Genomic DNA, 12,747 nt, shown 5'->3' on the forward strand with positions numbered 1-12,747 from the left:
AAATGATAAAACCCTTGTAGAAGATTGACCATAGTGTGTGTAGCGGTTTGAATATTCTTGGCCCATGGGAAGTGATACTATTAGGTGTGGCCTTGTTGAAGTAAGTGTAGTTTTGTTGAAGTAGTATATCACTGTGGGGATGGGCTTTGAAGCTCTGCCCAGTGCTAAAGAGACCTTTTTCCTAGCTGCCCAGAAGACAGAGAGGACTTCTGGGCTGCTTTCAGATCAAGGTTTAGAATTCTCTGCTTCTCCTCCAACATCAAGTTGCCTGCATGAAGCCATGATTCCCACTGTGGTAATGGACTGAACCTCTAAAAATATAAGCAGAGGCCCAAATAAATGTTGTAGTTTATAAAAATTGCCTTGGTCTCTTCACAGCAATAAAGCGCTAAGTAAGACAGTGTATAAATAGGCATTTTACTTAGGATGACAACCGTGAACATCAGAACCTCTATCAGGACCCTCTGTAGTGAAGGTAAAAACCTTTCGGATATATTCAAAAGGTTGAAGGTCCTGTGACATGCAAGGCTCATCTGGTAAAGCAAGGAGGAACTTTTTGCTCAAGACTGGATTTCATTACATGGAAGTCAAGAACTGACTGACTCTACAAAGTTTCCTGTCAGCTCCACACATTTGCCACAGCATGTGCGTACCTCTGTAGTTTATGTTCACACAGTAATGAAGTTTATTTTTTAAAAAAGGGATGAAATTGAGACATGACTATTTTGGTGAAATAATGGAGAAATTAAAATATTAAGGGAAACAAGTGTTGGAAGGCATACTGGGTTTTATTCAGAGGTAATTGTATGTTTTATGTTTGTAATTTTATTAAATGACAGTCATTATTTTAAATCACAAAATAGTTAAGGAAGTATATTTGCCATTTCTGATTGAATACACAGGATACAGATAAATGATTTTAAGCTGCTTAAGCTTGTAGAGAACTGTGCATTTCTTCCTTAGTGTTTCCTAGACAGCTGTAAGCTTGCTGTCACTATTTGTGTTTCTATACAAATACTTTTTAAAAAGCAAGCTTCCTTTATGTTTTGTTAGTTTTTGCTTTGTTTATAAATATCTTTAATACACTCTTGTCATGTCCTGCTCTTTGTCTTTCGCTTACTTTATTACCTTCTCTAGAGTTCTTTACTATTATTTTTATAGAGATTTGTATAATCTAGATCTTTTGCTTTAGATACTCCTGGTTCTATATGAAATTGTTCCAGAAAGTTTTTACCAAGGAGGTAGCAGTTAACATGACTCTTGTTTCACTGTTTATCTCTCTGGATGATGTCAAGCAGTAACCTAGCAAAGCGTTTGTTAGAACTTGTTGTGTTATTGCATAAAACTCCAAATTGTCTGGAGTAGGAGTAGTTGAAATAACTAAGTATTTTGCTTTAAAAGGAAAAAAAAATCAGAAATGTTAATTCTAATTACTGCTGCTTTGTACATAGTGATGTCAGCAAAGAGTCCCTTAAGCAGATAAAGTAGTTAGGCTATTTTAAAGAATTGGAAGGTAACCTTTGCTGTAGTAAGTTGACAACGGGATTTCTTAACTTGGTTGAAATATTAATTGATGGACAGCTTCAGTTGGTAGTTATTAGCTTCAGGCAAAAGTCATGTTATTTAATGGTTTTTACCCTGTGTGTTTTGGTTGTTTAATAATAATAGCTATGTTCCTATATGATTAAAAGTTTTTTTTGTTTTTAAAACTTATATCAATTAAAACATTAATGTTAGCACCATATTTAAGGTTATATGTAATTTTTATTTTGTGTAAACTAGAATCTTTCCATTCATCTTTTAAAGTCAAGGTATTACTGTATAAGGCTGGCTGTCCTGGAACTCAGTATGGAGACCAGGCTGGCCTTAAATTCAGAGATCCCTCTGCTTCTGTCCCTCAAAGTGCTGGGATTAAAAATGTATACTACCATGACTGGCTTAATTTTCTGAAGTTCTTCAGTCCCCTGAAAGTGTTTCTGGAGGTGATAAGCAAAGTGTTCATTTTATTCCTCATTTTGAATAGTAGCTAGCTCATGTGATAATGGACACATATTTACTAAATATTTTCTCCGAGGAGTTTCAAGATTGACTGCCTTCATTATAACATGCTCATGTGTTTGTATCATAGCCACTTACAAACATGTCAAGCTAGTAGATAACTATCTCAGCAGTCATAACACAATAGTTTTTTGTTCTGCCCTGCATATCTATGCATAGCTGATGGTTAGAATCACCTGCTCAGAGCATGTTTGTGCATGTTCTTAATATTGCCAGTTTCCTTCTCATTCTTTCTCTGAGAATCCTTAGAGCACTTCAGAGAGCTTAAAATCCTCTCCAAATTGCAATTCTGAATTCTTATTTAGTACTTGGTTGGTCAGAAACTGCCCTCACTTCCTTTCTTTGTGGCTTCTATAGCTTTTGTCCTTAGAGTAGGCCTTGAAGGAACCAAAGAGAATGCTAGCAAGGAAAGAACATTAGCAAGATTGAAACCATTGCTTTGTAACTGAATCAGGGTAGGTTAGGAAGACTACTCTAAGAGGACATGTTTCCCTCTCAGGTGGTATTTGGGTGAGAACTAAGTATTGGATGAACATTTTCTGAAAATAAGACTATTAATTTCATGGTTGGTCTTCATACGGAGCACCTCTTAATGTACATTTTTTTGGTGACAGAAATTGTTAGGCACAGGTATTTTCATCTACTTGATTGACAGTTGTCAGACCCTTCTCCCATACTGACCTACTTGGGACCTTTATCTCTGTTAGAGGAGGCTAAGCCCAAAACTCAGCCCTAGCCAAGGCATAGTCCATGGTGGAGAGCAATGTAGGAGATAGACAGTAGAAAGCTGGAGCTGTAGAACATGAAGAGCTGAGATTGGAAAAGGAAAAGGATAGCAGAGAGTTGAAGTGTTGGAAAAGATGCAAGCTCTGTCTAACTGCTGGGAGAGTTCTAGAACATTTCTAAGAGCTAAGGGTCCTAACACTCGAAAGCTCAGAAGTGTAAAGCTAGCTCTTCAGTACAAGGCCACAGGAACTTGTGATGCCACACTGAAAGCAGACAGTCTGGATATCCCAGGCTCAAGAGTTATTGACATTAAACAAGTTTTACTTTGCTTGTGCGTTTTCCCATTTAACAAAGAATCTTCACTTGATCATTAACATAATTTCCCAAGTAGTATGTTCCCTTCTGCCATGTTATTAGAAGCAAATTACTTGATCCATTCCACATTCAAGGGCAAACAGGAGTAATACCAGGAGTCAGGTATCAGTGGAGGCCATCTTAGAAATCCACCCAACACCTTTCAGTCATTTTTAGGATCCTAAAAGAGTCATAAAACCCCTAAATTAGTTGTTTTCAGTCTGAAGAGTTGGCTGGTTGGTTAAGAACTTGCTGCTCTCTTGGAGGATCTCAGTTCAATTCCCAGCACTCACGTGGTTGCTCACAACCATCTCTAACTCTAGTTCTAGTTGATCTACTGGTTCTCTGACTTTGCAGGATGTCAGGTACACATGGGGTACACATGTAGGCAGAACATTCATGTTTACACAAAAATTATAAAAAAAATAGGACTAAACATGTTTAAAGTTCTCTAGGTGTTGTTTGGGGCCTTGGAAACCTTCATATGGGGTAGGGGTGTGAGGATGACATGAGAGTCTTCCTTTATAGACTTCATCTTCTCAAAGGAAAGATCTTCATAGTACTGTGACTGTCACATAGCAACATCTTCTATGTCGTAGCACAAGCGTAAAGGAAGAATGTTGAGGTTCAACAAAGCAGAGGCTTAGTCTCTGAGGCTTACTTATAGTTGTTATGAGACCATAAAGCATAGTTCTCTTACAGTCTGCAAAGTACCATGTCATTCACAAAAAAGAGAATGTATTGGTATGGTACTTGGTTGCTGAGAGATAGAATACTGTTCAGTGGTAAGTTATTTTACCTTTCCTTATTGCTTAGCTTCTTGTTCACCTTTTGAAAGGATTCCAGAGGCCATGTAATATACTTAGCAAAAGAAAAGAACTATTCTGAGTTTTGTTATTGTCTTCTTCAGTGAACTTAGTCTTTTGTTGGTTGTTTATTTTTGAGATGGGGTCTCATGCTGTAGTTTAGACAGTCCTCGACTCGCCAAAATCCTCCTGCTTCCTCAGTGCTGGGGTTACAGATGTTAGCCACCACTTCTGGCTCTTGTTATGATTTGTTCAGTATAAAACTTTTTTCATCTGTAAACTAGAATTTTAGATCACAGAATGAAGAAGGCTCTGCATGCCTTCTTGGGGCATTTTGGTTTATTGCTTGTTTGGCCTCAAATGGGAAAAAAAATGAATGACTAAAACTATGATAATAGTGACTGAAGGCAAACATTTGGAACAGTGACATGACTTGTCTAGTCTAGACCACAGAGCTAGGGATTGGAGGAGCTGGACATTAAACTCAGGTTGTCTGGTTTCAGAGTTGGGACTTTTACTATGCAAGAACCTAAATCCTGGGTTACACTGGAGATAAGAATGCAGAAAAGCTCTAAGTTTTATCTGTATAACTAAACCTTGGACAGTTTGAAGCTGTTGATCTTTTTCCTCCTACCTCTAGAATTTTCTACATTTTTCATCTTTTTCTCACTTGTACCCTTACTTTTGTTACCAGCACTTTTAAGCTTCTGCACACTCAAGCTTCTCCTTTGTGTTCCTTGTAGATACCAGCTTTCTCCCATCCCATCTCTAGACTTCATTGAAATACTGTAAATTCTAGATTTTCTTTTCACCTGTAATTCATCTCAAATCTATTGAAATCTAGGTTTTAAAGACATATATTGAGAAAACTTAGCAGGTGGTGTTGGCCTATGCCTTCTATTTTTATTTTTCTGATGCGTCTTGGGAGGCAAAGGTGTAGAAAGCACAGTGAAGAAGAAACAGATTCCAGGATCCTGGGCGTTTGTGCAGTTCAACAAGGTGTAATTAAATGGAAGCCAAGTCAGGAGTAAATTGGTAAAGTGGGAGGATGGGTGAATTTGTGAAGGGGTCTGTAAAGGAAGGGAGGTGTGAAGGGCTAGGAGGATGGGGTTGCAGTTGAAGAGTTTAAAGTTTGAAGGAGGACCAGGTGGTGACAAAGTTTAAGATCTGGCTGTTAGTGTGATAGATTTAAAACAAAAGATAGTCATAGAGTTGAAGATGATGACCCACCTAGAGTAACAGTGGCCTTTTGTGTGCAGTACTATGAAGAGCCATGAGAGCATAGTCTGGAAGACACTTTTGTTATCCTTGCCCCTTGTTTCCAATCAGTTGAGGAGATAATCATCTTATTGGCAGGGGATATGTTAATTTTATAATTGACATTTGCAAACTACTGGAAAGTAGCATCATGTAATGAGATTTTTTTTTTAAAGCCGACTTTAATGAAAGCCGTGCAAGAGATGTCTGTACTCCTGCATCTTCTCAATTGTTTCTTCCTTGTATTTGCCCTTCTTCTTCCCTACGTGTCTTCTTGCGGTCCTTGTCCAACTTTAGCCTGGTGATAACCACCTTGCTGGGGTGGATGCTCACATGGACAGTTGTGCCATTAGCCTTTTCTCGCTGGACTTGTTCACTGTAGATGATGTATGTCTTCCTGTACACTTGGACTACTTTGCCAGTCTGCTGGCCTTTGTAGTGTCCCCGAACAACCTGAACTTAATCATCCTTTCAAAAAGCCTGGCTTAGACTGAATGTCTCAGTTCTTTGGAAAGAGGGGAAGACATGATCTTCCTCCGAATGCGAGAACATGCATTGAAATGCTGTTTGCAGTTCTTGCTTTAGTCAGAAGTCACGAAGGGATTGAACTTCATCTTGAAGGCTTTCGATCAAGCAATGGCTGCATGTGATGAGATGTTGTCTTGTAAGGATATTTTTGAGGACTGTACTTTATGTTAGCAGTGTTTTGACCTTTTTTGTCATTCTAAGCATTTTGTTTTTGACCAACAGAGAAGAGAAAGGGGTATGAGAGGAAGAACAAATAAATAGATACTTGTCTCTGAATGTTAAAGATATGCTGGTGGTTTAGTGGAGAAATATCTGCCGTGGATCACACCAAAACAAAGCTATAATTGTGATGTGGGATATATTGCTTGTTTTCTTTTTGTTTGATCGAGTTTTGCTGCTGTTTTAATCATGTATAGTTAAGGTATAGGTACGTCTCAGGATTTAGATTGTGAGGTTTAAATTTTGGGCAAAGGCGGAAAGTAGTGCATAGTAGCATTTTTATTCTTGGTGTCACTGCAAGAACATAAAAGGAAAACACAATCTTATTTTCAGATACTGGGTGTATTGTTAGCATTCTCCTAGGGGACATGCTACCTTGGAGCTGAAATGCACAAAGAACAACTGAACCTTGAGGTGGATGCTCAGGGACATACCCTTAAGAGATGCACTAGTTAGAGTTTGCATTGCTTTGGAGAGACACCTTGACCAGGGCAACTCTTAGAAAGGACATTGTTTAATTGGGGCTGGCTTAGAGGGTCAGGGATTTGTTATTAGTCATTATCATCATAGTGGGAAAGCATGAGGCCAGACCTGGTGCCAGAGAAGGAGTGGAGAGTTCTAAATCTGGACCTGCAGGCATCAGGAAGAGTGAGATACTGGGCCTGGCTTGAGCATTTCCTCAAACACTTCCTCCAGCGAGGTTACACCTGATAATGCCACTTCCTGGTGATCAAGCATTCACATCTGTGAGCCTGTGAAGACTATGTTTATCCAAACCACAAGAGACTATCTTTTCCAAAGTACTCTACAAATTCTCATTCCTGGCCAGTTTTTCATGTTGAAGATGTTTATGCAAGAATCATTAAATAAGTTTTGTAGGGGAGTCTATAAGACCTCAAATCTGACCTTGATGGTTTTTTTTTTTCTCTACTGGTAAAGAGAACCAGCGCTGTATTAATCTCTGTTCTTGATCATTTGATAATACAAACCAAATTAATATGTTCTGATTAATGATGTTTAAAATATAGCCTTTATTCTATTTGGGTTTCTGTACAAATTCTTATGTAAAAAAACAATCCATCATTGAAACACAAATGGCACGATAAACAAAATAATTCTGATTGTTAGAAAAGCTTTTAAAAGTTACTTAAAATTGTAACTGAATTTGATACTTCTTCTAACATAACAAATTAATATGGATAACTAATTTATGCCTATTCTTTGAGCCAGGTCTTGCCATGTAGCTCAGGCTGTTCTTGGATTTCCTATATAGCCCAGGTAATCCTTGAACTCAAGATATTCGTGCCTCAGCTTCCGAGTACTAGGATTATGGTATCACCAATATACCCAGCTAACTTGTTACTTGATCTGATACTGCCATGACCAAGGCTACAGTGGCTGGCATTTTGCCAGATTTTTTCCATTAACAGATTTATGTTTACATTTAATTCCAGTGTATTACAGTGTATATCTTAAAGTAAGTTGGCCCATAGCAAAATTTAATGATGAATTAGCTGATGGGATACTTCTGAAACAGGGAGACTTGATTTTCAAGAAACAAGAGGATAAGAGTTTCTGTAGTTCTTATGTTTAACTGGTTGAATTGGTTTTTCATCACCTCAAGTCAGAAACTTTCAGCCTCTAAATTCTGTAATGATTTATTAAATAGCTCTTGTAGAATAAATAAAACAACCTTTTATAGTTCAACCTTATTCTTTTCGGTGATTTAATAGACACTCCCTTAAATCCAAAGATAAATAGGAAACATATTTCCTAATTTGGGGAATTGCAAGTAAAACTATGGGGAAAAGATGGTAGCAATTGGAATGCTCTTTGAACATGGAGAATGAAATTAGATTTGAATTTCAAAAAGATAACAGGTAACAGAATAAAATGGAGCATGCATTGTGGTGATACAAAACCGCAGGCAGGAAGATCATCAGAATAATCTACGTGTCTTGGGGTTTCTATTGCTGAGATGAACACCATGACCAAAAAGCAAGTTGGGGAGGAAAGGGTTTATTTAGTGGCTTGCACTTCGAGATCATAGTCCATCATTGGAGGAAAGTTACGACAGAAACCCAAGCTTTGGCTAGAACCTGGAGGCAGGAAAGGCCATGGAAGAGTGCTACTTACTGGCTTGCTCCTAATGGCTTGTTAAGCCTGCTTTCTTAAAGAACCCAGGACCACAACCTAGGGATGGGACCATTCACAGTGGACTGGCTCCTCCCCCACTGATTACTGGTTGAGAAAATGCCTTACATCTGGATCTTATGGCGACTGTTCCTCATCTGGGTCCTTTTTCAAGAGGGTCCTTTCTCTGATGACTCTCTCAAGTTGACACAAAACCAGCCAATATACTATGTGAGAATGATACAGACTCAAGGTAGATGCTCAAAGTCTGGGTTTGCTTGCCAAGGCTGGGGGTTGAGGGTGACAAGGCCCAGATTAAGAGAATCCTAGTTGGAGAGTGGGAAAGAGGGTTTGGGGGAGAAAGGTAGAATAATATTAAGGGACTGATTAGTTCTTAAGAAGAGGAATCTCAGTCGTTGTCATCGTGTCGTTTGCCCCCCCCCCCCCCTTTTTGATGTTCATCTCCGAGTTTGCTCCAAACCAAGTGGGCAGTGCAGCTCAGATTACAGGTTCAGGTTTGTCTGAAGGCACTTGGTTGGTGCAGACTGGATTTGCTACTCAGATAAAGCCATCACCTTGCTTGCTAGAGGATGGAATGGTCATTATTTTTACTTAGACTGGTGTGATGTGGTTATCTGCTCACCGTGGGAAACCAGAACAGGTGAGGAGAAGAAGAAAGAGAAGAAGCATAGGATCAGGTCCTAGCAGGATTTCTTGAGCATTTAAACTGTATTCTGCTTTTATAAGCCATGGATTTCCTAGTTGGTTTTGCTTTATTTGTATTGGGATTTTCAGTACTTAAAAATTGATTAACACCACAACTGAAAATGAAGATGATAAAGTTGTTAAAACTAGAGAACAAATGGTGGAAATAGTTTTAGCGTAGCGGAGTCAAAGTAACCTTGAGTTCCTAGTTCAGAACGAGCGCTAGTGACTTGCATTAATGTGATAAGAAGCACCTGAGACCAGCATTCAGCTCTTAGCTTAGTGTTGTTTGTGCTGTATATCATTCATCTCCACTGAAAAGCTAAAAGGTAGTCTTTGGATGTGCTGTCATTTTTTAAAAAAACTATTTTATTGGGTTCTTATACTTCTAACTCCCTTCCAACCCTATTCTACCCCTAATTCTTTCCAACTCCCCCTCCCAACACTAGGTAGGAGAGAAAGAAAAGGATAAAGGGGATGAAGACCTCTTTTGACTGCTTCCTTCTGGTTAGGGGCATGGAATTTCTTGGAGCCAGTCCAATCTTCGACATCAGGATATCTCCAACAACTTCTGGTCAAACCACCACCACAACCAGGAGCAGCTGCTGCCACAAGGCTCTCAGGGGGTTCTCATATTTTCTCTCTCCAGAGTCCCCCAAATTAAAAACTGTCTGTAACTGGCAAAAGCCATGCTCTTCCTAGAGGCAGGAGACAATCATAGTCAATGGCTGTGGACAAACTGAAGCAGACCCATATAACAGAACTGGGTTTTTTTTTAAAGAAACCAAAATTTTCGATACAGAACTGGTTGTGGATAAAGGGAAAGTGTGTGCTCAAGAACATGAGCACATGTGCACATGGAGACTCTTTGACACAGCTTTTGAAATGGCTTTCTTGTGAAGATCCTGAGCAAGTAACTTGATATATTAGATCTGGGTACACTGGTTATAGCTATACAAATCTTTGAGACACTTGTAATTTTGGTTGCTTTAGGAAGAAAGATACTTACAAAGCAGTAAAATATTGCCTGAATGTGGCAGTCCTTTTCACTCTCTGGATGTGCTTGTGAAAATGTCTCCCAGACCTTTAATTTTGTTCCTAAATTTATAACACAGCAATTTCTTGATGCTCAGGGTGCTTTTGGTGATAAGATTGTTATTAAGTTGGGTAGGTGAGTTGTAGACCATGTCCTGCAGGGAATCATTTATTGTTTTGTGCAAGGATAGGTAGTACTGAGGAATCATGGCTCATTTTGGGCATCAAATAGTCTCTTGCTTGAAAATCTGACACTGGCACTATTTTTTTTTTTTTTTAATTTGAACTGAAAAACCAGTGCTCATTTGAGCATAAGCAAGATAACTTAAAAACAACTTTCTAAAGCATTGGCTCAATTTTTGCTCTGTAAAAAATTAAAAGGATGATAGAAACATATACCTGTATCCAAATGTCGGGAACTGTGTGAAATTCTTTCCTTTAGAAAACTGTCTTTTGGGCCCCGTGGCAGAGGCAAAGCGCAGTTACCCTGGGGATCTCGGATCATGTCGCTGAGGTGGCAAGGGGCGTGCGGGCTGTGGCCTGCAGCCTGCGTACCGCCCTGACCTCCTGCCCGCTGTGGCCCTGGGTGCCGAGCGCTGCCGCCGCCGTCCGCTCGCTGCGCACCGGATCTGCTTTGCTATCGGTGCGTAAATTCACAGAGAAGCACGAATGGATAGCAACAGAGGATGGTATTGGAACAGTGGGAATCAGCAATTTTGCACAGGAAGCTTTGGGAGATGTTGTTTACTGTAGTCTGCCTGAAGTTAGGACAAAGTTGAAAAAACAAGAGGAGTTCGGTGCTTTGGAGAGTGTGAAGGCTGCCAGTGAACTCTCCTCTCCTCTGTCAGGAGAGGTAACTGAAGTCAACGAAGCACTTGCTGAAAACCCGGGGCTCGTCAACAAATCCTGTTACGAAGACGGTTGGCTGATCAAGATGACCCTAAGTGACCCTTCTGAGCTGGATGAGTTATTGAGTGAAGAAGCATATGAGAAATATGTGAAGTCCATTGGGGAGTGACTGTGTCACCCTCCACTTCCAGATAAAACCGGACATGACCTGCTCTAGGATGCTTGTCTTAAACTAGTGAAGAATAGTGGACTTGAAATTACTTAGCAATACTGATGGAAAGAAACTATTCTTGACAGTGCTAGTGAACACCCACCCCCAACTTCCTAATGGATGCAGATAAACACAGTGTACAGATTTTTGATAATCACCATACTAAGTATTTAGACTAGGGGTTAAGCTCTGGTGTTTAGAGGCCTTAGTAAAAAGTGGTTATGAAGCTGGGTTGGGTGAGGACCACCATTTAATCCCAGCACTCAACGGGCAGATGTTCATTCAAGGTCGGTCTACAGAACATGTTCCAGACCAGCCACAGTTACACGGTGAGACCCTACCTACTGGGTATAAGAATTTCATAATTCAGGATAACTGGTTTTATCATACACAATTTTGTAACTTGCCCATATCTACCACTGGGTTTTGGTCAGAGACTTAGTGTCCTCACATTGGAAATTCCTGGGAATACAGGAAGTGTAGTACAGTGTCAGATGCAGGAGAGTACTGTCTTTGTTTCGCCATGTGCTGTGTTGGCTGTTAGTTTTCCACCATGAAGCACTGGCTTTGCAACATCGTGAGAAACAAAACATTCATCCTCTTTGTTAAAAAAGAAAAAAGAAAACTTGTCTTTTGAGCTCTAACATTGATTTCCAGTTGAAACTGGTAGAAATAGACTTAGGGGTGTGTGTGTGTGTGTGTGTGTGTGTGTGTGTGTTAGTTTTAGATCTAAAGGAAATTGCTGAGAGGGGAAATAAAAGCTTTTGCTAAAACACTGAAACCAGAAGAACATTGGAAAAAAAATGGGAACTAAGACTGTACTTGGTGGTAGCATTTATTAACATTGATTGACATGCCAGGCTATGTAATTAGCTGTGTGCTAAATAGGTGTGTCAGGATGCACATGTTTTGAAACTCTGTAGAAGAAGAATCTCAAGGTTTAAGTAGAGCAACTTGTCAAAGGTTCTGAAGCTAAGCTCTAGATGTCAGTTGAGATTTGAACAAGGAGCCGATTCCTGTCCCTGAGTTTAACTTGTACGCTGCAGTTATTGATAGAGCTGTGCTCTTACCTCCAGATGTGATCCTAAAATGCCCATTTTCTGCTATTTCTTTCCTGTTTTTGCTATTTTTGAGACAGAGTTTCTGTGTGTATCCCTGGCTTTCCTGGAACTCACTCTGGACCAGGCTAAACTCAGAGGTCTTCCTACCTCTCTCCTAATGCTGAGATCATGTTCATCACTACTGCTGGATTTCTCTTCTTTCTTTTAACTTTTCAGTCATTTGGGAGAAGTGATTTAGGGGTTTAAAAAAGATGAAGGAATTTCTCATCATAGTTCTTATTTTATATTTGTCACATTTATTTATGGGAGACTTTTTAATAATTAGTATGAATAATTCCATTCTCTGTTTTCTTCACAGCCAGTATTTATTATAAAAAAGCAAACTAACAAATAATACTTTAAAGAATGTAGTTTTAAAAAATCCTCCCTCCTCACAAATAGTATCCAGTATCTGTCTAGACACTCTTAAAGGCCAGGTGTGTGATCATATACATCGTGCAGCACCAGTGTCATCTTTTCTCATGGGATAGCTAAGTCTTCTGGATTCTTTAAGCTGAGAAGCAAAATGAATATTTCGTACATGTTTATGTAACAAGAGAGAAAACAAATTTCAGAATATTTTTAATTAGCAAAGTGTTAAATAAGATTTTTGTGATCTAAGCCTTGAGTAGAATTATTTTGGAGGAGTAATATTTTTAGAACCCTGTGTTAATGTCCTTATGATCTGATATTTTGCAGATATTCTGTAAAACCTATTCTTAGAGTAATAGTTCTGTGGATCGCTGAGGACCTGAGTTTGGATTCC

The 12,747-nt window shown here is 39.2% G+C and overlaps 2 protein-coding genes and 1 pseudogene across 3 annotated transcripts in view; 2 read left to right on the forward strand and 1 right to left on the reverse strand.

The window, feature by feature from the left end:
• Window positions 1-12,747, forward strand: part of POU2F1 (POU class 2 homeobox 1) — a gene marked incomplete at its 5' end in the record, with an annotated part of 124,288 nt that overhangs the window by 16,190 nt on the left and 95,351 nt on the right.
• LOC308435437 (large ribosomal subunit protein uL24-like) lies at window positions 5,384-5,815 on the reverse strand (annotated as a pseudogene). Its single transcript has one exon. The product of its transcript is annotated as a large ribosomal subunit protein uL24-like (transcript).
• Window positions 6,528-10,839, forward strand: LOC308435450 (glycine cleavage system H protein, mitochondrial-like; the record flags this gene model as incomplete). Its single annotated transcript, XM_080936095.1, has 2 exons — window positions 6,528-6,596; window positions 10,264-10,839. 2 exons carry the CDS (start codon window positions 6,528-6,530, stop codon window positions 10,837-10,839), a joined length of 645 nt encoding a protein of 214 aa, XP_080792221.1.

This window comes from Micromys minutus, assembly GCF_963924665.1.
Source record: "Micromys minutus genome assembly, chromosome: 1".
NCBI classification, from domain to species: Eukaryota; Metazoa; Chordata; class Mammalia; order Rodentia; family Muridae; genus Micromys; species Micromys minutus.